At 44.0% G+C, this 26,302-nt stretch overlaps 1 protein-coding gene across 2 annotated transcripts in view; it reads right to left on the reverse strand.

The window, feature by feature from the left end:
- The window catches only part of SORCS3 (sortilin related VPS10 domain containing receptor 3), a 583,956-nt gene that overhangs the window by 149,067 nt on the left and 408,587 nt on the right, over positions 1–26,302 (reverse strand). For both annotated transcript variants that reach the window (XM_067709471.1, XM_067709472.1), the window contains exon 6: positions 3,148–3,212. In XM_067709471.1, coding sequence (XP_067565572.1) covers positions 3,148–3,212 — 65 coding nt within the window. The remainder of the gene's footprint in view (positions 1–3,147; positions 3,213–26,302) is intronic.

Consider the following 26,302-nt stretch of genomic DNA (forward strand, 5'->3'; position numbering starts at 1 on the left):
GTTGGGTTTGCTCCAGAGTGTGGGAGCCAGGTTTAGAGACAGGACTGTCAATGCCACACCACGCACTGAAGAGCCACACTCCGTGCTGCTGCACCTGCAGCCCCTCAGTCTAGGGCAGTCCTGTGCAATGGATACACAATGGGAGCTACTAATGACCTTTTAAATTTCCCAGTAGCCATACTTAAAAGGTAAACAGAAAAGTGTACATTTAACATATTTGATTTAACCCCAAATATTATGATTTCATCATGTAACATATAAAAATTACTAATGGGCTATTTTCCATCATTTTATTCATATTAAGTCTTTGAAATCTGGTGTGTATTCCACACGTACGGCACACATCAATTTGGACATCACATCTCAAGTGTTCAATAACCACGTGTCACTGAATGGCTACCATATTGGACAGTACAAGTCTAGCATAAATTTCTCACTCTCCTTTTCTACCACCCCCTTGGGAAAATCCAACTCATCTCCCAAGATGAAACTTAACCATGGGCTCTTCAGTGCAGCCTTCAGTCGCTCCTCAGCGACTGGGCTACCCTGCCTTTTGGTTCGCACAGATAGCACTTTCTTCATGAGACAAAACAGAGTCCCCATGGCCTTTGGCACATTATATTGCAGTCATAATCTGTGTACTTCTCTGCCTCTGCTACTCAGTGCTGATTGTGTCCTATTCACCCACACACCCTCCACAGCTTCGTGCAGTGCAGTGCTGATCAAAGCGGGGTCTACTGGCCAGCAGCATCGGCTGGGAGCTTGTCAGAAATACGGAAGGTGTGTTTTAAAAAGCTCTCCAGGGCTTCTCTGGTGGCGCAGTGGTTGAGAGTCCACCTGCCATGCAGGGGACACGGGTTCGTGCCCCAGTCTGGGAAGATCCCACGTGCCGCGGAGCGGCTGGGCCCGTGAGCCATGGCCGCTGAGCCTGCGCATCCGGAGCCTGTGCTCCGTAACGAGAGAGGCCACAGCAGTGAGAGGCCCGCGTACCACAAAAAACAAAACAAAACAAAAAAAACAAACCTAAAAAATGACACAGAATTAATATATACTATACTTTAACCTAAGTGTGGCATATGACATTTATCCCTGTTATATTTCTGTCTGCTTTTTTCAATTCTTGACAATAGGCCAGGAACTTTTCTATGTGTTTTGCATTTTTAATCTCATAAAATTTCACAGCAGTTCTGTACCACAGGCCTTATCCCAATGTGGACCAGAATTCTTGCACTTTCAGAAAGTAAGTTTGAGCTTTATGTAAGAAATTACCTTAAAAAAAAAAAAGGAGCTGTCCAGCAGTAGAAAAGGATATGTCTTAAGCCTGAGCTCATGAAACCTGAGGACACACTGTAAGAGATTCTGGGGGAAGGGATTCCTACACTAGGTAGGAGGTCAGACAGGCATATAAAGTTTCCTCCAACTCTAAAATATTACAACCACCACAGATCACATATACAGCTTAACAATGTTGACATGACAAGCAAAGCCAAGGCAGGGGTTGTCCTGAAAACTTGTCTGTGGGTCATCTTCTGAGAGCTGCTGTCTGCTCCCCTCTGGCTTTCCTGCTATGCTCCTTCAAACCCCTCCCTCCATCCCACTAGTCCTCTAATTTTCCATGTTTTTTTTCCTCAGCACTAAGAGTAATTTCGAATTTAGGCTTCACCACGCTTACAATCAGTGAATTTGAATATGTGGCATTACCTCCCTAAAATATAACTCTTCTGTTAAAAAAAGAAAATGTAAAAATAGTGTGGGTCATCCCTCATCCCTGGCTGCATCGGAGAAAGAGAGAGAGAGGGAGAGAGAGAGAGAGAGAGAGAGAGAGAGAGAGAGAGAGAGAGAGAAAGGGAGAAAGAAAGAGAGAAAGAAAGAGAAAGAAAGAAAGAAAGAAAGAAAGAAAGAAAGAAAGGAAGGAAGGAAGGAAGAAGGAGGGAGGAAGGAAGGAAGGAAGGAAGAAGGAGGGAGGAAGGAAGGAAGGAAGGAACTCAGCAGAGTACCAGGTATATAGTAACAAGTGTCATTTGCCTTCTAACTCTTTTAAAAATAAAAATAAAGCAAATAAAATATATTCCCCAAAGTGCATGTTTCCAGCATACATCTGAGTTTGGCCTCAAAAGCAGTAGACTTCCCATGGACAAAGCACAAGCACATCGGATACCTGCATCCAGGTCACAAAGAATCTCCTTCTGTTTGTACATTCAACCCATAACCCTACGAGGCAGGCAGGGCAAGGATGAGCATCCTCAGATAGTAGGAAGGCAGAGCACAGAGAGGTTAGGGGGTCTCATGGTCTCATGGCTAGTGGGTGGGAGGACCCAGGACCTCAACTCACAGTCCGGTGCTTTGATCTGCTGCACCCCTAGGTCACTATTATTTCCATGGATTATTTGGCTCTATTTGTGATCTAGTATATGCTAATTATATTTCCATATATTTTTCAGATTTCATGTTTATCATATATTTTCACATATTTAAGTTGATTTTATCTTTCTGGGACAGGGAAGAGCCCTATAGATACTTAAGTTGGTGCAAAATGATACTTTATCGGTCAAATTCTGTTCAAGACGTAGACAGGTGTACGATGTACAAAGGGGTCAATGTTTGAAGTCCTGGATTCCATGGCTGCTGTGCGGGGACAGTAGAGGTCTGGCTCACCCCTGTATCTCCAGGGCTAAGAATCTTGCCTGGTACACGGTAGGCCATCCCTCAATATTTGCTGAATGAATGAACAAACAATTCTGGAAATAGTTTGTCCGGTTACTTTTTTTTTGGTAATCTTGACTATATAAAGTTTATTTTTTTTAAAGCTGGCATCATCTTATTCACCACGTGAATGCAAAATACCACGATGAGCTACGGCCATCCCTATGTGAATTACACTGACGATGCCAGGAAATTACTAACAGGAGCCTCAAAATTGGTCACATTAACTCCCATCCCCAGAAAATTCATTCCTGAGGGTTTATTTCAATGAAATGTCTCCCTTGGGACTGGAGGCCTCTCCCCCACTCTAGGAAATAAAATGCATATGGCAGTAAGGGAGCTCAGGGCTTTTCATCTTCCCAAGCCATTAAAATGCAAATTGGGGGAGGAGAGAGACCTGCAGGCAGATCTCCCGGGGCCCAGCCTGGCAGCCTCAGTACTCACATCCATCAGCTGTCCGCACTTCCATGTGCACCAAGTCCGCCTCTTTATCCAATCCGGACACCGACCTGGGGAAGGAAAGGAGAGTCAGAAGCTCAGTGACCGTGAGGATGGCAGACAACAAAGTGGGGAACCATTCAGGGTTATTACTCAGAAAGCCACTTTCTCAAGATGGCCTGTCTTGCACCGTGGGGACCCACAGAATATGGCGACTTGCAGCCGCTGCAGGGTGGCTCTCTCTAGCAGCTGTCACCTATAATGGTCACAACTCATGTGTCTTGGAGCAGTGTCACGGAGTCAGTAACTCTCCAAAAAACATAAAGGAGCACAGAGTAATGTACTCCATAGTAAAGCTGGTCGAAACCTCTGTCCTCAACCCTTCCCCACCTCATACCTTCCACTTCCCCAGTCTTGTCACACCCGGTTATTTCCACCACTTCCTTCCCCTCTGCCCTCCCACTTGGGGTGTGCTACTCCCACGTTCTGCCCCTGGGGAAGGTGGTTTAGCCTCCGTTCTGGCTATCTGCTTCCAGACACTCCTACCCTCCTGAGTTTGGACCCATCTGCCCTTCCTTACCCCTGCCTTGTGAACAATAAATGTTTGGTGACAAACGTTCAAAATCTGGTCTAACAGGGACACAATTCTGGTGATAGGAGTGGGAAACTTTAAAGGTTGATGGTCAATAGTCAGAAAAAGGAAGGCTGAGAATCCTGACGAACTAATTCCTGTGGGCCTCCAACCTCCCACACATAAAGCCCAGTCAACTACCTCCTGCATGAGATATCCAGGCCAGAGTAAGACCCGGAAAGTCAGCTACAAAAGGCAGCACAGACATTAAAACATTCACGCACTAAAGACATCACATAATCCACCCTCTCCAGCAAGCTTGGACTCACAGTCGTTTTACTTTTAAATTTCATTCTAAGATTGGTTTTCTGGTTTTACAGTCCTCAATAGGGAAGAGGCAGCAAGTTAGAAAGAAAAAGGAGAATTTAAAACAATGAGAATCGAGGTACCCAGACAGCAAGACAAATTGAAAACTTATGAAAAACAGACCGAAGAACTCAAAACCCAATCTTCTACATCATAAATCTACTACACTTCTTCTGATGCTGAGGCCATAGCTGTATAGCACGGGTCAGTATCTGACATCTCTGCTGAGGGGCTGAATGCAGAGAACAGGAAGCAGGAGGCTAACGATATCAGTTTACTCTAAGAAAGTAGGGTTGCAAATGACCTATGTTGGGAAAAATGAAATGATTTTTATTTGTTAATGATTATCGTCTTGAATGGCTAAATTTCAGTGGCTTTAAAAGTTCATTTATGTAAAATACTTCTTTCCCCAAAAAATACTGAATAAAAGAAGTTTTACTCTAATGCTGTATTTTTTCCCAGTGATCACTGATACACTATCTTTTCATTTTTCCTCACCTCATTTGATGCCTAAGGTAAGGAGAACAGGTATCATTAGTTATATTTGACTGAATGGGAAACTGTGGCACAGAGAAATGGATATGTACCTAAGACGACACGGGGACTTAGGCCAGAACTAGAGAGACTGACTGACTGACTGAGACTTGTCCATCGAGAGCAGCTCCCAGCCTTCTCGGCTCTTCTCCCCTCTGCTTGCAATGTCCTTTAGATGCAACTCTCTCCCTGCCCCTTTCCTTCTCCAGCTCCCCCTCCCCTTTCCTTCAGTGCTCAGTGGGTCTCATCCCTCCAGCAGCCTATTCATCCCTCATCTCACTGAAGAACCTTTATCTGCTTCCATAGCAACCTAACCTTGGTGGTTCTCAAACCTGGCTGCTCACGAGAGCCACTGGGTGAGCTGTGAAACATCCAGATGCCTGGGCCCCTCCCCAAACCAATGAAATCAAAACCTTTGGGATAAGCTCAAGGCATCCGCATTTTTGTTGTTGTTGTTTTGTTTGTTATTTTTTGTTTTTGTGGTACGTGGGCCTCCCACTGCTGTGGCCTCACCCGTTACGGAGCACAGGCTCCGGACGCACAGGCTCAGCGGCCATGGCTCACGGGCCCAGCCGCTCCACGGCATGTGGGATCCTCCCGGACCGGGACACGAACCCGTGTCCCCTGCATCGGCAGGTGGACTCTCAACCACTGCACCAACAGGGAAGCCCCCAATTTTTTTTAAATTTAAATTTATTTTATTTATTTATTATTCTGGCTGCATTGGGTCTTTGTTGCTGTGCACGGGCTTTCTCTAGTTGTGGCGAGTGGGAGCTACTCTTCGTTGCGGTGCACAGGCTTCTCTTGTTGCGGAGCATGGACTCTAGGCGCGCAGGCTTCAGGAGTTGTGGCTCGCGGGCTGTGGAGTGCAGGCTCAGTAGTTGTGGTGCACGGGCTTAGTTGCTCTGTGGCATGTGGGATTTTCCTGGACCAGGCCTCGAACCCGTGTTCCCCTGCATTGGCAGGCGGATTCTTAACCACTGCGCCACCAGGGAAGCCCTGGCATCCGTAATTTTAGGTTATTTCCATGCACAGCCAAGTCTTAGAACCACTGCTTTGCATGACTCAATCACGTCGCATGTAATTGCACTTCCGTGAATTCTGTACTTGGATATAAACTTCAAAGAAGTAGGATTCTGTCTATTTATCTTTGAATCCTTGGCACCTAAGTGCCTAGTATATATTAGGTGCTACTGATATATTTACTGAATTAATGAACAATCCAATCTGCCCATGACAATGACAAAATTCCGATGTGAAACTCACTTGAGGTCAGACACACAGAAGGGACTATATGGACACCTCTGTTCCACAGCCTCCCTGCTTCTTTATAAGCAAGTTGGTATTCTTAGAACTAGAGGCCTCTCAGGTATTATTCTTCTATCCTCCCCCAAGGTCAATGGCAGGGTAGGATGGTCAGAACTGGAACCATAATGACAGTCTAACTACGGGCATCAAGCACTGTGTTCTTTAACAAAAGAAAAGTCCTTGCCTCTTAGGAGCTTGAAACAAGGCAAACACCACCAATAAAACAAGCACAGAAACTGCTCCTCCAGGATTGCTCACTCCTTTCCACCTATCTAAATCTTACACACCTTTTAAGGTTAAAACCAAGAATCAGGTCCTCCTGGAAGTCTTCCTTGATTACTCTAGCTCTCCCACCTTTGAACTGCTAGAGAATTCAGAATCAAGACTGAACATCCTCCAGCACTTGTATTGTTATTAAGTTGTGTGTTTGTTTCTCTGGAGTCGGTCTTGGCTCCCGAGAGCGGACACCTCTGGTCATGGTTGCCTTAGCACCCCTACAACCCTTCCATCCTCTGCAGGACTGTTCTACCCACCTCACGCCATGTGCTTTGTCCAGGGTGGTCAATCACAGGAGCCCAACCCTCTGATGCCCCAGGATGGCACATGATCCAGTGTGATCATGAGACATCTTGGCTGTGGTGGTCAGAACATGCCAGGACAGTTTAGAGGACTTCCTCAGGATTTCTCTAACTGAGCTGGCAGGAAAAAACTGCCTTTCCTCTCTGATCATCAAGTCAGAACTCTTGGGAGAAATGTTCCCTGATAGGAAGAATAGGTCTAAAGGAGCAATGTAGCTACACAGAGAAAAAGAAAAGAGAGTTGACATTGGGACAGGTAGTTTAACAGAGAGACGGGGCTACAAAGGGTGATAGGAAGATAGTGGGCAAGACAGAGATGAGATAGACACACAGGAAAGAGAGAGACAGACAGACAGAGATTCAGAAAGAAACGGACAGGGTAGGCCAAAATGGCAACACAGGAGACCCCTGAGCTCCCTTCCTCCCATGGATACACCAAATGTACACGTGGATGTAAATTCCCTCTGAAAGAGATCCAGAAACTAGTTGAGTAACTTCTACACATCAGATGAATGAGAAAATACCCACATCGAAAAGGCTAAGGGTAGAAAAGGCTAAGACACACTCTCACCATAAACCCCACCCCTGGCACACGACCACACAGTTGGAAGTGAACCATCAACTCTCATGTTCTCCCTGAGGAGCAAAGGGTTTAGAGCCCCCATCTAGCATCCCAAATTTTAAGAGTTGCAACAGAGGGACGGACCCCGAAACACCTGACTCTAAAAGCCAGCGGGGCTTGTGTCCCCAAGACGATAGCAAACAAAGACGCAATTCTTAACGGGTGCACGAGCACTGATGCAGCTGTTGCCCCAGGGCCGAGTGCAGAGGGAGCAGGCAGAATCACCCATCTCCCCGTCTTTCCCTGCAAGTGTTATCTGAATACTATAACAGCTGCTGCCTGAGGGCCCGTCTTCTAATTTAGCAGGCTTCTAGACACTGCATGTGAATCTCCCCAGAGACAGAGAAAGCCAACAAATATCCCTCCCACCTTCTGCCTCCAGTCCTCCCCAAGTTGCCAGTATCTCCCTGGAAGGAGCTCATACATGACTGCACCCCAGCTTTTAGGGCCGCCACATATGCGATGGGTCCCCAGATTTCCTGGCTTTGACAGCCAGTGGAGCTGCCATTCATGAGTCCCATGGAACTGTAACAAACAAAGAAGCAGTTCTTAACAATCTATCTCCCTGAGGTTCAGCACAGAAGGAGCAGACAAAACAACGCCCAGCTCCCCATCTTTGCCTGATAAAGGTTTTTATGTGGATACTTTAAAAGTTGGGGTTTCCATGGTGGTGCAGTGGTTGAGAGACCGCCTGCCGATGCAGGGGACACGGGTTCGTGTCCCGGTCCGGGAGGATCCTACATGCCGCGGAGCGGCTGGGCCCGTGAGCCATGGCTGCTGAGCCTGCGCGTCCGGAGCCTGTGCTCCACAGCGGGAGAGGCCACAACGGTGAGAGGCCCGCAAAAAAAAAAAAAAAAAAAAGCTGCCACTGCCACCTGGGGCTTCTAATTTAGCAGGCACCTCAGGGCTGTGGTCTTCCTCAAAGACTGATGAAGGTTGCAGACACTCCTCCCATCTTCTCCTTCCAGGCCACTCCAATAATAAAACCAAGTCACCAGTGTCTCCCTGAAAGGAGGCTGTATACATATCTGGCACCCCAGCTCTTGTGACAACTTCATGAAGGATGAGCCCCTGAAACACCTGGCTCTAATAACCAATGGGCCTTACATTCGAGAGGCACAAGGACTGCAACAAACAAACAGTTATTACGGGCACAGGAGCACACCCACCCCTGCAGCTATACACCAACAGGAAGCACAGAGGGAGCAGGCAAAAATGCCATTGCCTTGTTTCTCCCTGGAAGGGGCTTAATTACATACTTTCTTAGCTGCTGCCTGAGGGTCCAGCTTCTCATCAGCCTGCATCTAGCTGCTGACTGCACTGCTCCCCCCGATCACTGATAGGTCTTGGCACACCCTTAACTACTGGGAGCCACTAAGGACAAAGAAGGAGGCTTGGACAATCACAAAAGTTTGAGAGACAACTATGAGCTCGGTCAAGCTGATCGATGAGGTTCATCTCCTACAGGAGATCACTCTGTCAAGACTGGGAGACGCATCTTGTGCTGATCTATCTAATGCTCAGAGACCAACACAGACTCAAGAAAAATGAAGGAACAGACAAATATGTTACAAACAAAAGGACAAGATAAATGTCTAGAAACATATCTTAATAAAATGGAGGTAAGCTATTTATCTGGTAGGGTGTTCAAAGCAACTGTCACAAAGATGCCTACCAGGGTCAGGAGAGCAATGCATGAAGACAGAGAGAATTTCAACAAAGAGACAGAACTATGAAAAAGTACCAAACGGAAATCACAGAACTGAAGAAGAAAATAATTGAACTGAAAATTCAATACAGGGGGTCAACAAAAGATAGATGAATTGAAAGAAAGAATCAGTGAAGTCTAAGACAGGGAAGTGGAATTCATACAACTAGAGGTGCAAAAATGAAAAAAGAAAAAAAAGAGTGAAGATCGCTTAAGGGACTTATGGGACAACATCAAGTAGACTAATGTTCTCATTACAGGGGTCCAAGAAGGAGAAAAGAGAAAGGGATAGAAAACTTAATTGAGGAAATAATGGCTGAAAACTTCCCTAACTGGGGGAACGTAACAGACAGGCAGAACCAGGAAACATAGAAAGTTCCAGATAAGATGAATCTGAAGAGGACTCTACACAGATACACTGTAATTAATGTATATGACCAAACAGTATAATTAATGTATATGACCAAAAGCTAAATACGAAGAGAGAATCACAAGAACAGAAAGAGAAAAACAATTTGTTACATACAAGGGAACTCCCATAAGACTATCAGCATACTCTTCAGCAAAAACTTAGCAGGCCAGAGGGGAGTGGGATGATATATTAAAAGTACTGAAGGAAAAAAACAAAGAAAAAAACCCACCAACCAAGAACATTCTACCCAGCAAAGCTGTCTTTCAGAATTGATAGAAAGATAAATAGTTTTCTAGACAAATAAACACTCTAGGAGGTCATTACCACTAGATCAGCTTTACAAGAAATGTTAAACGGAGTTTTTCCAGCTGAAATTAAATAACACTAATTAATAATAGAAAAATATACGAAAGCATGAAATTCACTGGTAAAGGTAAAAATACAGTTACTTTCGGAATATGCTATTATTCTAATGGTGGTGGGTAAATCATTGATAAGTCTACTACGAAGGTTAAAAGACAAAAATATTAAAGTTATAACAACATTAATTTGTTAATGAACACACAATGTAAATGATGCAAATTGTGACATCAAAACATAAAATGCAACAAGGGGGGGTGCTTTTGTATGTGTTTGAAGCTATTAGCACAGACTGTTATAAATAGAAGATGTTTTATCTAAGCCTCACATTAACCACCAACCAAAAGCATACAGTAGGTACGCAAAAGAAAAAGAAAAAGGAATCCAAACTTTCCACTACAGAAAATCATCAAATCACAGAGGAAAAGAGCAAGAGATGAAGCAAGGAAAAACGGAATTACAGAGCAAGAGAACATTTAACAAAATGGTAATGGTAAGTCTGACCATCAATAATTACTTCAAATGTCAAAAGACTAAATTCCCCAAACAAAAGACAAAGGATAGCTGAATGAATAAAGAAAACAAGACCTAACTATATGTACCTCCAAAAGACTCACTTCAGCATTAAAAAAAACCACATAGATTGAAAGTGAAGAAATTGAAAAATATATTGCAGGCACATGGAAAGAAAAGCAGAAGAAGCTATTCTTATATCAGATGAAATAGACTTTAAGCCAAAAACTGTAAGAGACAAAGAAGGTCATTATATAATAAGAAAGGGGGCAATTCATCAAGAGGATATATTATTTGAAATATTTATGCCAATACAGGAGAACCTAAATATATAAAGCAAGTATTAAAAGATCTGAAGGAAGAAATAGCAATACAATAATGTCAGGGGACTTCAATACCCCACTTTTACCAGTGGATGGATTGTTCAGACAGAAAGTCAAGAAGGAAACATTGGATTTAAGCTACACTTTAGACCATACGGCCCTAACAGACATATAGTAGTCCCCCCTCTTATCCTAGGTTTCACTTTCTGTGATTTGAGTAACTGGAGGTCAATGTGCTCCAAAAATATTCAATGAAAAATTCCAGAAATAAACAATTTGTAAGTTTTAAATTGCATGCTGTATGAATAGCATGACGAAACACTGCCCTCGCTCCATCCCACCTTGGAAGTGAATCATCCCTTTGTCCAGCACACCTTGCCCATTACTCATTTAGTAGCTGTCTTGGTTACCAAAGTGATTGTCAAGGCATCACAGTACTTGTGTTCAAATAACCCTTTTGTTAGTTAATAATGGCCCTAAAGTGCAAGAGTAGTGATGTTGGCGATTCACATATGCCAAAGAAAAGCCATAAAATTCTTCCTTTAAGTGAAAAGGTGAAAGGTTTCAATTTAATAAAGGAAAGAAAAAAATGATATGCTGAGGTTCCTAAGATCTACAGGAAGAATGAAGCTTCTATTTATGAAACTTTGAGGAAGGAAAAAAGAAATTCATGCTGGTTTTGCTGTTGCACTTCAAACTGCAGAAGTTATGGCTACAGCGCATGGTAAATGCTTAGTTAAGATGGGAAAGGCATTAAATTTGTACCATAAGATCTTTTGAGAGAAAGAAACCACATTCACACAACTTTTATTACAGTATTTGTTACAATTGTTCTATTTTATTATCAGTTATTGTTGTTAATCTCTTACTGTGTATAATTTATAAATTAAACTTTATCATAGGTATGTATGCATAGGAGCAAAACATACTAGAGAGGGGGTTCGGTACTATCCATGGTTTCAGGCATCTACTGGGAGTCTTAAAATGCATCCCCCATGGAAAAGGGGGAACTACTGTATATAGAACATTGTATCCAACAGCAGCAAAATCACACTCTTCTCAAGTGCACATGGAACATTCCACAGGATAGATCATATGTTAGGACTCAAAAAAGTCTGAATAAATGTAAAACGATGAGATCATATCAAGCATCTTTTTCCAACCACAACAGTATGAAACTAGAAAGCAAATACAAGAAGAAAAGAGGAAATTCACGAATATATGGAGATGAAACAACATGCTCCTAAACGGCCAATAAATCAAGGAAGAAATCAAAAGAGGAACCAAAAAATATCTTGAGACAAATGAAAATGGAAGTACAACATAGCAAATCTTACAGGGTGCATCAGAGACACTCTAAGATGGAAATGCATAGCAATAAATGCTTACATTAAGAGAAAAAAGACCTCAAAATAAACAATCTAACTTTACACCTAGAGAAACTAACAAAAGAAGACTAAACTAACCCTAAAATTATTAGAAGGAAGTTAATAACAAAGATCAGAGCAGAAAGGAAAGAAACTGAGGCTAAAAAGACAATAGAAAAGATCAGTGAAACTAAGAGCTGTTTTTAAGTTAACCAAAATAGACTAATCTTTAGCTAGATTTACCAAGAAAAAGAAAGACTCAAATAAATAAAATTATAAATGAAAGAAGAGACATTATAACTGACACCACAAAAATGCAAAGGCTTGTAAGAGACTACTATGAACAGTTATAAGACAACATATTGGACAACACAGAAAAAATGAATAAATTCCTAGAAACATACAATCTACCAAGACTGAATCATGAAGAAACAGAAAATCTGAACAGACCAGTTACTAGTAAGAAGACTGAATCGATAATCAAAAACCTCCCAACAAAGGAAAGTTCAGGGCCAGATGGCTTCATTAGTGACTTTTAACAATCATTTAAAGAAGAACTAATACCAGTCTTTCACAAACTCTTCCAAAAAGTTAGAAGAGGAAGAAATACTTCCAAACCCATTTTACAAGGCCAGCGTTACCCTGATACCAAAGCCAGAAAAGGATACTACAAGAAAATTACAGATGACGCAAAGCTCCACAACAAATGATCTAGCAAGCTGAATTCAACAGTAGAGATCTTCCTCAACTCACGATGGGTTTAAGTTCTGATGGACCCATGGAAAGTTGCAAATATCAAATTGAAATGCATTTAATACACCTAAGCTACTGAATATCACAGCTTAGCCTAGCCTACCTTAAATGTGCTCAGAACACTTCCATTAGCCTACAGGTGGTCAAAATCATCTAACACAAAGCCTATCTTATAATGAAGTGTTTAATATCTCATTTAATTTATTGAATGCTGTACTGAAAATGTAAAACAGAATGGTTAAATGGGTACAGAATGGTTGTAAGTGTATTGGTTGTTTATCCTATTGGTTCTGTTTCTCTGGAGAGCCTTGATTCATACAACTTGTTTCTTAGTCCCGCTCCAACTTTGCAGCCCGTTTATCCACATAAGCCCATAACACACCTTTGTGAGTGTGTCTGCAATATTTATCTGCTTAGACCATCAACTACAAAAAGAATGGGTCTTATTAATATACAACCCATCAGACAGTGAGCTTCCTAAGGACAGAGACTTTAATTATTTTTCTCCAATATTTTCTACCACACACAACTCAGGACTAGGCATACCTTCAGACTAAATGATAAGGATAAGAGATTTGTACTTCAAAGCTGCTCTGTCCCTGGATCCAGAGGGAAAGAGATTAAGTTGCTCAGCTGGCCAGAGGTGGAGCAAAAGATGTTGGGTGCTGAGGGTAAGGAGAATACTCGTGCCCTTGTGTAGCTCACAGAGGAATGCCACGCCCACTTTCTGCAGTACTGCTGGCATTAGCCTAGAGTTTCTCAACAAGGGCACTGTTGACATTTTGGACCAGATAATTCTTTATTGTGGGGGCTGCCCTATGCCCTGTGGGATATTCAGCAGCAGCCCTGGGCTCTACTAGATGCAATAGCATCCCTGCAGTTCTGACAACCAAAACTGTCTCCAGACGTTGCCTACTATCCCCTGGGGGCAAAACTGCCCCCGGTTGAGAACCACTGCCTTACCTGGACACACTTAGCTGATACCTGAACTCTGTGCCTTCCCTGCTAACAAGGCAGCAAATATAAGCAGGTGGAGATTTCACGTCCTCACCTATAGCCCTAACGCTGCTGAGATGTCCACGAGCTCCAACTATTCTGGACCACACCATCTCACCAGAAAACTATCTGACACTTGCCAGGTGGAAGCAGTCAGGTCCCTAATCTTAAAGCCCCACGATGTCCCCACTTCTAAAAACCTAATGAATGGAGCGTGCACACAGATACAGCAAGCGAAGAAATACAATAAATATGCAGATATTTAGCGATTTGTTTGTTGTTCTTGTGGGGGCGAAGCTGCAGGGCGTAAACTTGTGGAAATGTTTGGAAAAGCGCACGTGGTAATAATGATAAGTGTCAATGGATACTGGGACCATTCACATGCCAGCTATTGTGTTTGGTGTTTTAACTCATTATCTTAATTAGTCCTCAAGGTACTATTCATCTAATTTTCATCTTCAGTAAAATGGGGATAATAAGAAAGATTAAGTTACATACCTCAAGTCACACGATAATAATTCACAGATATTGAGAGTACTTTATGTCAGGCACTATTTTAAATGGAAATGCTGATCTCATTTAATCCACATATCAATCCTATGAGTCTGGAATCATTCTTTTTCCATATTTTAAAAGGGCCCAACTAGGCATTGCAAGCTTAAGTAACTTGGCCGAGAAAGTCCACAGCTAGGAAGCAGCAAAACTAGGGCTTGAACCAGACAGGTGGCCTTGAGTCAGGAGCTTAACCTCCCCTGTAAGCTGACTATTCCAGCTGTTGAGCGGAGAGACAGGCTTTGAACCCAGTCATTTCTCCGAGAGTTGAGGGTCATAGCCATGGTGCCCCATTGCCTGCTCTCCCCATACATGTAACTCCATCAGCATTGTAGGAAATATAAAGGTGTCGTGTATACATATTCTACATCTCAGAAAATTTTGGTTCTATTTCACATGAACTGGGAGTCACTCATACTGGTGATAATAAGAAGAAAATGTTGGGAATAGAAAAAGGATGTCGGGCTGACGGTAGAAGAGTAGCAGATGGAAATTTCTGCAGAGAAAACTTAAGACAAATACAGTTGAGGAAAGGAAAACTGGGGACTTGGGCTTGACTCCCTTTTAGGTCTCTGAGGATGGAACGAGCCGAGACATGTATAAGAGGGACTGTGAAACTGTCATGAGTCTATGGGAGGGGATGAGAGGCATGTCTGCTCAGATATGCCAAGCAGGTTAGTAAGCGCCCCTGACACCTCTTCCGTCTCTAGCAGCCAAGTTCCTTCACATTTCCAGGACCAAAATGGGGCCAGGGTGGACCAGAGGATGAGAAACAATATCTAGTGCAGAACCAGCCGTGGCACAGGTCAAGCTCCCTGTGCTTAATGTTTGCAACAAAGGAAAAATGAATTTGCAAGCATCCCACTGAAATCACAGGCAAGGAACCTCCCTGAAAGTTTCTAGAAAGTATCAGATGGTAAAAAGAAATTGTATCAGTATATGTTATTACTAATGCAAAATGAAAACAAGTCATCGACAGTGCCTTTCTTTGGTAATGTTGTATTCCTGGTTTTAATTAAGTGACTATAAAACAAAATTTAATAGAACAAAACAGAGTTAAGGTGTCAAGAACAGATATGAATCTATGAAAGGCTTTATGAGTATTTTTAAATTCCTCAGTAGTGAATTCTTCTACCACAAGTTTCTTCTGAAACCTAACACCCATGATTGGAAAACAACTAATCTTTTCCAGTGGAGAACTAGGATCAAACATTGTGCAAACTCCCCATCACATTTGCCCACATACGCCAATAAGGACTTTTAGTTTCCACATCTGTAAAATGGGACTATAATAATACCTGCTTCATAGAGTCAGGGGGGTCAAACGAGCTAAGCAGTAAATACTTAGAACAGTGCCTGACACACAGAAAGCACTTTTTGCCTTTTAGCTATTATTATCTTTCATTTGAGGGACAGTATGAACTAGTCTGCTTCCCTGCCTGCCTTCTTCCCTCCCCTGTAACTTCCTTCTACATTTGTTAAGTGCCCAATATAGTCACAGCATTGTTCTATGCACTGGATAAGAAAAGTTCTGCTACCAAGGAGCTCAGTTCAGGCACCTTTCTCACTCTCCAGACTGGTTTATCTCACAAATCCTGGGAACCCACCCTGGATAAGGGCTCCTGTAAGGCCCCATTCTCTCCTCTCCAGTGGATAAATCATTACACTGGATTGCAAGTGCTTTTTTTTTTTTTTTTTTTTGCATATGGGACACAATCCTTGACCTCACCAGTTTTTGCTGTTTCTTTTTTTTTTTTTGATTTATCATCTTTTAATTTTAATTATTTTTAGATTATTATTATGGTTCTGGAAGTCAGAAGTGCAAAATCAGTCTCACTGGGCTAAAGGTGAGGTGTCAACAGGACTGGGTTGCTTTCTAGAGGTCCCAGGGGAGAATCCATTCCCCTGTCTTTTTCAGCTTCTAGACACCACCAGCACTCTGGCTCATGGCCTCATTTTTCCATCTTCAAAGCCAACAACACTGGGCTGAGATCTTTGTATGTTGCCATCTCACTGGTCCTCTTGCTGGTTCTTATACCAACATTTCTTTCACAGTGAATAACAGACCATCAATAAATACGTGTCAAATGAATGATTACAACGCTTTCATTCAGGCATACAAACTTCCTAAAGTCCTGAGTAAGCCTTCAGCTCACGTCTGGGTCTCCAAGAAAACTTTTTTTATGCTCAAAAGCAGGGGTCCACAACCCCTGGGCCTTGGACCGATACCGGTCCGCAGCCTGTGCCTGAACTATGCCCACACCGCCCCCATCCGTGGAAAAATTGTCTTCCACGAAACCGGTCCCTGGTGCCAAAAACGGTTAGGGACTGCTGCTCAAAAGAGATCTCACTTTCCGGTCTATGTTCCAGATCATTTTTATCATGCAGATTGCTCAACTGGTGAGAAAAGGGAGGGGGGGGATCTATACAGACCTGAATAATGTGTGAAGTGGTTTCCTCCTGGGGATATTTCATTTCATAACAATTACCAAGCTCCGCACCAGCACACAAGAATCATGTGAAAGTCTGAGAGGAAGGAGAGGGATTATTCTCCAAAACTGAGAGCCTTCCTGAGTTCTGAGCAAGGACCAAGGACACAGGAAACACAAGGACAGAAGGAGCCATGGCCAAGCCTCCAAGGAAGAAACTGAAATTGGCTCTTGGAACAGCACGCTCACAGATGTTACGACGGACGTACCTGGAAAAGGTCAAGCAGCTTTCAAACTTATTTTCCAGCAACCAAACCCTCTGTTTAAACATGGTCTCCAAGTCCTAACACGTGTAACAGGTCAAACAGGAACTTATCAGAAACCGGGAACGGCTCACTCAGACACAACAGTGCCCAAGAGAGCTGGACGCGGCAACTGTGAAACACCGTGATCTCTTTCTACCCCTTCACTTAGTAGATCAGAAAACTGAGCTTCACACAACTGTCCAAAGACACACAGCTAGCTTGTGTCTAGAAGCCAGTTCTGAACTTCAGGCCAGCCTCTTCATAGCACACGTGCCTGCCATGAGGAAGTGGTGGGGCTAAACTGCTGTGTGCTTTTCTCTCCTTGTGGATGTGAATCCCAGAGCAAAACTTTCCCCAGAAATAAGAAAACTGGACATTGGGGTACGCATGAGAGAGGTAATGAGGGTAAAACACTGTTGAAGTCAAAGGACAATTGCTTGACAAACCGATTCGCTAGACTGTTAAATTTCAAAATAATTTTATCTCAACATGTTTCTCCAATTCACACCACAAACATTCTCCCCCTTGATGTCTTGGCTCAAACTGCCCCTCCACCTGGAATACTCCTTCTGTCCCAGTCTGCATATTCCCTGCTTATGGCCCAGCTCAATACCACTTTCCATGAAAGCTTCCTGACCCTGGCTGGACATTATAATCCCATGGGGACCTTTCTAAAAATACTGAATGCCAATTCACAGATCCCAATTCCATAAATTCTGGTTTCATTGCTCTGGAGCAATAATCCCCTCACATTTTTTTTTTTTTTTTTTTTTTTTTTGGTGGTACGTGGGCCTCTCACTGTTGTGGCCTCTCCCGTTGCGGAGCACAGGCTCTGGACGCGCAGGCTCAGCGGCCATGGCTCATGGGCCCAGCCGCTCCGTGGCATGTGGGATCCTCCCGGACCGGGGCACGAACCCGTGTCCCCTGCACCCCTCAACCACTGTGCCACCAGGGAAGCCCCCCGCTCACATTTTATTTGCATCAGAATCTTTTTGTTAAAACACAGATGCTGGGCTCTACCCTCAGAGTTTTGGATTTGGGGGGTCTGGGGTGAGGCTCAAGAATTTGGATTCTTAGCAAACGCGTAAATGGTATGATGATAACGGTCAGGAATCACACTCTGAGAACCACTAGCCTGGAGTATAATCCAGGAATCAATAGCTTTTAGATGCTCCTGGGTGATAAGGATGTGCAGTCAGAGTTGAGAACCACTCATTAGAGCTCGGAAAGCAACCTTCACGAATCAAGCTGAAAAGCCTTTCCTTTTTATGTATCAGTCGGGTAGTTAAGAACGTGAACTCTGGAATCAGACGCTCTGAGTTAGTCTCAGCTGCGTCAGTTACTCACCGTAGGATCACAGGCAATTAACTCAACCTCTCCTTGCTGCATTTTTCTAATCTGCACACTGGGGAGATGATAATAGCACCCTTCTCATTGTTTTTATGGGAACTAAATGAACTAAATGCATATAAACATTTCTAATAGAGAGAGGCTTATATCAACACTTAACTCTATATAATGCTTACTATTATAGCGCTCACATTATGTGCAACTAATACTTTTTAAGTGTAACAAATATTTACTGAGCATCTAATGTACCAACAATTTTATTATCTTTTTTTTTTTTTTGGCTGTGCCTTGTGGCATCTGGGATCCTAGTTCCCCAACCAGGGATTGAACCTGAGCCCCCTGCAGTAGCCTCGTGGCGTCCTAACCATTGGACCACCCAGGAATTCCTCTTTCATTACTAATTTAATATGTTATCTCACTTAATCCTTAAACAAACTTTTGAAATTAGTAGTATAATTTTTTTTTCAGATGAGGAAATGAAAAATTTGAGATGTCAAATGGCCTAATCATAGGCACAGAGTGAGAGAGATGGAGCCTGGATTCAAACATGTTTGTTTTACTCCACCATCAATTATCTGTGTACCTGAATAGTTTTCTCCTTCTTTATTGTAGTGTCTTTAAAGACAGGTTCTAGATCTGATTAAATTATTTTTCCACTAGCGTCTAGAACTGTGCCTTGCTCTGTATTATTAAATATCTGTTGAATAGATGAATACACAAATGAGAGCAGTAATAACCCCAGCAATATGTTTAAGATAAATGTTGAAAATAGCTCTATAAAATGGTGAAACAGACTTCATTCATTCAATTAATCTCTAGGCAATTAAGTAAATAAAGCCTTCATTTTCCATTATTATGCTGTTATTTTCACCATTTATCCTCAAAGCAATATTAGATCTGCCAAATACAGTCATCTGTGATTTTCTTGACAAACGCACGATCATCCTGTGAAAATGCTAGGGCAGTGAAAACTCAGGGATCTTGTCCAGCTCAAATGAACATGGCTTCCATGTCCTGGCTATTGTAAATAGAGGTGCAATGAGCACTGGGGTACATGACTCTTTTTGAATTATGATTTTCTCAGGGTATATGCCCAGTAGTGGGGGTGGGATAGTGAGGGTGGAAGGGAGATGCAAGAGGGAAGAGCTATGGGGATATATGTAAAAGTATAGCTGATTCACTTTGTTATACAGCAGCAACTAACACACCATTGTAAAGCAATTATACTCCAATAAAGATGTTAAAAAAAAAAATGAACACGGCTCCTCTAGTGGGCATTTTGGGAGCTCTCCTCCTAAATCACAGTAATCCCCGCCTCTGTCAACTGCTGGCCCCTCCCGATCCACAGATTTCTACGTGCAGACCCCCACGTCCGTGTCAGTACCATACGGCTCTGTCCCTTGTCTAAAGCTGATCAGACCAGAGCTAGACTCACAAGCCAAGCTGGGTCAAAGATATTTGTTTCCGGGGCTTTCGGATTGCTTTGAGAGACTACAGCATGAGACACGGAGCAACTTGCCTTGGACACCTTTACCTGCTCTGCCAGAAAGAAGAGAGAAACAGAGATGGCAGATAGAAAGAAAGCACTCTGTGAGATTCTGGAATAGGGTCCTTGGTGAGATCTAAATGCATTCCTTTTCAGGGATTCTAATCATTGTTTCTCTCTCTCAATACTCTAGCTTAAGTTAGTTACTGTTTCTCGTACCACAGAATCACTACCAACATGCCCCCTGAAAGTTGCTCAGCATGTGCAGGGCCATTTCCTGACACTTGGATTAGCTACTATCCCTTCAGCACTCTGGTTCTCCCAGCAAATTAAAAGGGCTACTGACTACTATACCAGTGTTTCTCAAACTATGTTCTATGACCCACTAGTGGGTCATAAAATACATCTAGTGGATCACAACCCCAATTATTTTTTTATAAAACAATATGGAATGGAATACAAGATATAAGAGAGCATCTCGTGTGGTATACTAAGTATTTTTCATGGAACTTTAAGATATATAAAAAGACATAGGTTTATACAGGATCATAAGTATAGCATTTCCTATCAGGGAAGCAGTACTGAAGGAAGAAAGGAAGGAGGGAGGAAGGGGAGAAGGGAGGAACTACATGGTCTAATTTAATATAATATCTTTCTAAATCCTAGATGGCTAGAATGAAATTCAGCGGTCACATGAACTATTTTCAAGACAAGGCATACACACATCAAGAGGTCACTTGAAACTGCTGAGGAGTTTGAACTCAACTGAAGAATCTCAGTGAACCGTAGCCAACACCACACAACATGCTGGCAGTAGCAATTTGAGGCTGAGCTTTGGTCACTGGGGTTTTGTGATTGTGCTAATGTAGTGACAATCCATGAGGCTTTACCTAAATACAGCTGAATAACTGGTCTGCCAGGAATACAGCCAGTAATCCCTCGGCAAGGACTTACCGAGTACCCACTATGTGTCACCGCTTAGGGGACCGCCAGCCAGCCTACCACATGGCCCATCTGTTTGCTGTATACATGTGGGCTATAGCTTAGCATAGTTCTAGTGAACAAGACCATATCACATGACACACCTTAAAAAAGGTTACTCACAGAAGACCTAATAATCCTATTAAACAGACCAAGTATATTGCCACATTTGTAGAGTGGTTGCAGAGAACCAGCAATGCCCTTGTTCCCAGCCATTAGATTTTGGAACGTCCATTCTCAGACCCTACTACCTATCTCCTGAGAGTACCTTTAATAGGTATTTATAAGGTAACACATAAAGGGAACTTCAAAGAACGTGCGGTGTTGTTGGAAAGTTGCAGCAGATCAGATGGGGTTTCACAGAGATGGGAAAACAAGGACCAGGCTAGAAGAAGGTGTGGGATTAGAAAGTCAGGAAGGAGAGAGAGATGCTGTGGCCCACGGCACGGTGGTGCAAACAGGCACGCTGTGGAGGAGAGTACTGAACAGCAGTCATGAGAGACCACTTTGGAGACAGAACAAGAAAGAGTCTGAAGGCAGTGACAAGCTGCTATGCCAGGAATTATGGACTGGTTCCCGCAAACTAAAATCTGCAACATTCCCTACATGTTGGTTATACCATGGGACAAATGCTTCTCTTTCCGAAGGTATATTCACTTTATTTCTTTAGAATTTAATGTGTATTAAAACAACCTTTATAAATGTTTACTTAGAAGAATCTATACTTTTAAAAATGTTGCTTTACCTTTATTTATTTACTTTTGGTCTACGGGATGTGCTTAAATGATCACGGGTTGGAACACGCGTGACCCCCCCCCCAGTGGCGGCGCTTTGTGGAGACTCTCACTACCTCATTCACTGAGGGCCTGAGCCAATACCCATGGCCACTCAGGAGGGGCGAAATGCAAACTCAGAACAAAGGGAGTACCCACTGACCTGTCCCAAACCACCCAACTCTGCCATGTAAGAAGAGACGAGACAGGTGTTTGGCAAAAATTTTCATGAACACTTGGATGCAGAAGGAGCAACTTTCTGTCATCCCCAGGATCGCGCTGCAGGTCTCTTCTGGGCAGATGACCACAGTAACTAAACAGTTCATTCAACTTATTCACACACTGAGCACCCGCTAGGAGTCTGGTACAAAAAGATGATATGGGAGAGAAGATGCCAAAAGGAGTAAGATGAGGTTTCAGCTCCCTCCAGCAGCTCAGACTGATACAGGAAACGGAGGGAGGCAGATGTTTATAAGAAAATGTGGCGCATGCTTTCAGAATGGAGTATTCTGCACAGAGGGCTGTGACAGCCTGCAAAGCAGTGGGTCTTTAAGTGAGTAGACAGGAGGGGTACCTAGATGAGGCACAGATTGTTCCTGCTGGCCCACCAGTGCAGCCCTTTGGCACCCAAGGCAAGCACTTCCCAACCGTTTCCTGTGTGTCCAGCATGGAGCCCAGCAGTAAAATGAGGGTCAGGAGTCAGAGGCAGTGAAGGGGTTGAAAAGTGGCGTAGAACATAATTTGAGAGAGAAATAAGTTAATAAAGGTATAGAGATCAGTTAAAGAAAAACAATTAGGAAGGAAGAAAAGTCTCACTGCCCCACATTTCCCAAGTTGGAGCTCAAGATGACACAGTTCATGCTTATTGGGGTTGCACTGATCACATTGGATATTATTTTTAACTCGTAATGTGTTATTAGGACAAGAACTTGTCTCTTCTATGTCCAGTGGTTAAGAGAGGAACCTAGATTCTAATTCTGGCTTTACACCTATTAGCTGTGTGACCTTGGGCAAGTTACTTAGCCTCTCTAAAACTCGAATTCTCTTATAACAGCCGAAACTTCCCCATTTGGTCTTGATGAGGATGAAATGAAATGGCACAAGCACACATTTAGAGAATGTGCCCATTGGGTTCCAGGCATCTTACGGAGCTTGCACAGGCAGACACATGCATAGATGTGCACACACATGTACACTCATTTGAATACCTACTGACCGTGTAGAAAGTGTCTAAGGAAAATCTGCATTGGAGTGTAAGAGAAAGAGCACAGGGCTGGGGCGAAGACTTCAATTCTGGTCACAAGTCTGTTCACTGACCAGCACTGTGGCTTTGAATAGGCCACTTGAGACCTCTGGGCACAGTTCCTCTCTCTGCAAATTGCAGGGGTTGCCAGGGCTGTGAGGCGGAAGCACTGGGATCCTCTCTACTGCTGCTCTCTGGCACTGGGTGACTCCATAGCTACAAAGATGGAGACACGTGAGCTGCCTCTTTGCACTGGCAGCTCTTATGCCCCTGATGGTCAGGGCCCTTCCTGCTCCATCCTGCTCTGCCCCCTTCTCTGAGGCGGAGCGGGGTGCCTTTCTAATCAACTAAGTGCATCCGAAGGCAGAGGAACCTCCTACTGGGGAGGTCCCTGAGGTGTCACTCACCACCGGCAGGGCCCACACCCCGCTGGAGAGGGCTTTTCTGAACAGCCTCGTGCCGCCAGAACCTGCCTGCCCTGCACCTCCATGGGGACCAGAAGATCAAGCAGGGAGCAGACAAAGTCACTGCTGGGACCAACGAGCTGGAGGGCCCCACACTCTCCGGTTTACAAGCTGCTTCCCCTCATCAGCCTCTAACCTCACTGCCTTAGTCCTGGGAGGAAGACATCATTGTTCCCATTCTACAGATGACCAAACTCCAAGCCAAAGTCGCTGAAGGTCACCAAGTGGACCTGGTGCTCGCCGTAGGTTCTGCTGACTCCAAGCCCAGAGCTCTCAGTGCTGTGGGCTTTCCCGGCCGCCCTGCACATCGGCCACGAGGCCGTGTGTAATCAGATGCAAGATTATGGGGTACCGATTGGAAGTGCTGGAGGAATTCAGAGAGTTAATTTAAAAAGACAAAGGGCATTAGGGAGACAGCTTGGGAGGACGTTTTGTAGACGTTCTAGAGAAGAAAGAGAAAGGAACCAGGTATACTTATAGACCAAAAATGTGCAGAAGGGGGCGTGCTGCCCGGCAATTCTCATCAAGTTAATGGATGTTGCCAATTACTGTGGTAACATTTTTAATTGTATCTTAGCTCTGAAGAAAATGAAAACAGAATTTCTTAGTCTTTGCCTCAGGACTGCTAGGGGCACACATTCTGGTACACTACAGTAGCGTGGACATACCTGCCCAGAGTCTACAAAGACAGCCCACTTCATAGGAAAACCTTACTCACAGCTGTCCCAGACCTAACTGGGGTTGAAAGGAGTAGTTAGAAAAGAGGGTATCTGCTTTATGGGTCCATGTGTATAAATGGGTCCATGGGTATCTGCTTTATGGATTCCTCATTTATACACATGAGGAAACAGGCTGCAATCACGTGGGACCCTCATAAAGAAGGAGGTAACCACAGCATCCCCGATGATAATGTACCAATAACGAGTACATATATGCTATCGTTCGGCCCCTGGGATATAATGCATTGTGTGTGTGATCCTATCTAAGCCTCATAGTAATTGGTGTGGCTATTTGAATAATACCTGCCTCCCCTCTAGACTGTAAGTTTCTTGGACGGAGGGGGCCTTGACTGCCTTGCCCACCATGGTGAATCCACTTCCTAGCACAAAGCTAGCACTTAATCATGTAGTTGAACCAATGATCAAAACTCCTAACTGTTGTCTGCATTTCACTAGCCAGGGACTACGGGCTCAGAGGAGCTAGGGACGTCGCTTGTCTAAGACTTCACAGCTAATCAATGGCGGCTCTCGGATTCAAACCCAGGTCAGTTGGACTTGGCCCTGGAGCACATTCTATGATGCACCATGGAGGCCTCCTTTCTCCCCTGGAGAAACAGGGAGGGAGGCAAGAAAATGACCAGCGCATGTTCATCAGCTACAATGTGCCAGGCACCTTATTTCTTTATGTCATTTAATCCTAAGAAGAAACCTATGAAGTACTGCCCACAAATTGAAAATGCAGAAATGGTGGTCCTGAGAATTTAAGTGGCTTGCCCAAGGTTCCTCAGGTGGCAAAGGAGAAGAGAGAAGGTTGAAATGATTCCGTAACTTAACCCTGACAGAGCTTTCCTTTACTTCATTCGTCCCATAGAGTGACACTGCACAGATCAAACTAACCCTAAAAGCACAAGGCGTGGAGGAGAGGAAAATAAAAGTGTATGGTCTCCTTTTCCTTCAAACAAATCTTTTAGGGACAACTTGGGGACAAACTGTGGCACAGGTAATTTTTCTCTGATGATCACCCCCACGCCCATCCCTGATCCCAGCTCCCCTTTCTGTACTTCTCTCTCCGTTTCCTACATTCAGTGGCCTCATGCTTCTCACCCTACACCTGCGCCAGGACCCAAGAAAGTCCTCCACTTAGGCCTGCGCTTCCTGGATAATATTCTGGGCTCAAAATCAACCACCAGCAGCTCACGTCTATGCCCAGGCCCTCAGCCAATGCAGCCAAGGAAAAGTAACCGATGAATGAATGAAAAGATCTCCTTCAGTAACAAGCAAGGATATCTCGGGAGGGGCAGCAGAGTCACTGAATGTTAACCAGTTCCCCTGACTATGCACAGACCAATCGCTGAACGCCTTCTGCCCAGCAGCCTCATTCTCTAAGCAGAGGACACATGAATGAAATACCCCCTTTCCTAGGCCTGAAAGTGAGCATGGCCTAAGCGCTCACAGATTTGCAAACATCCCAAGATCTCTGCACCTGAGACCTGGCATGAGAGCTCATGCCACATACCCACGCTTCCCAGTTTAGGAAACTAAACCTGGTTGATCTGAGAATCGGCCATTTCAATTCACAGTCAGCACTGGTCCCTTCCTGCCTCTTCCTCTCCCCGACTTCTATCTTGTTCAGTACATTTCACTAGGAGGCAGTGGTGCAAGGACACTGTGCAGTCAGAGAGACCCTGGTCTCTCAGATCCCAGCCCCACCACCAAGCTAAGTGACCTTGACACTCATCTGACCCCTCTGAGCCCCAGAATCTCCTTCTCTGAGAAGGGAATAACAACAATACTTACTTCTGAGTGCTGTGAGAATTAAAGTAGGTAGCAGTAGGACACTCCTAGGCTTAGGAACACTTAACACGCGCCCCATTAGTGTTTCTGGTCTTCCCCATGGATCATCAGTCTTTGCCCCCCACTACTGTCCTGAGTCCCCACAGCCCTCTTTTACCTGCAGAGACACTGCTGGGGGCACATCTCCTGGCTAAGAGGAGAAACATGTACAATCACCAGATTTCATCTACACGTAGAGCTGTTTCATCTACCCCCAGAGGAGGAGTCCTCCTAAACCTGAGCACATTCCAGAGGCAAAATGTGAAGACTCCCAGGCCGTGGAAAACTGAGAGCAAGCTGGGGATGCACAGCCCCGGCACAGGGCAGCAGCATCTTCCAAGACGTTGCTCACACCTGCATCTGCCGGCCCCGGAGAAGGGCTGCCCAGGGGAACAGCAAGAAGTCATGCCCTCTGGGCCGATCACAATTAAACTGAACCAGATGCTCTGAAATCCTCTCCTGGGAGCCATTCCGCCTGGTCCAGGGCTAGAGCAACACCACTTAAAAGGCCCTTTTTCATCTTTAATTTCTCTGATTAAGAAAGTTTACAAGATCAATTGCTAAGAGGGCTAATGTGAGGAGATGAGGCAGCAAGTTGCTCTGGGCCCAGAGTCA

The sequence above is a fragment of the Pseudorca crassidens genome, chromosome 16 (assembly GCF_039906515.1).
Source record: "Pseudorca crassidens isolate mPseCra1 chromosome 16, mPseCra1.hap1, whole genome shotgun sequence".
Lineage (NCBI taxonomy): Eukaryota > Metazoa > Chordata > Mammalia > Artiodactyla > Delphinidae > Pseudorca > Pseudorca crassidens.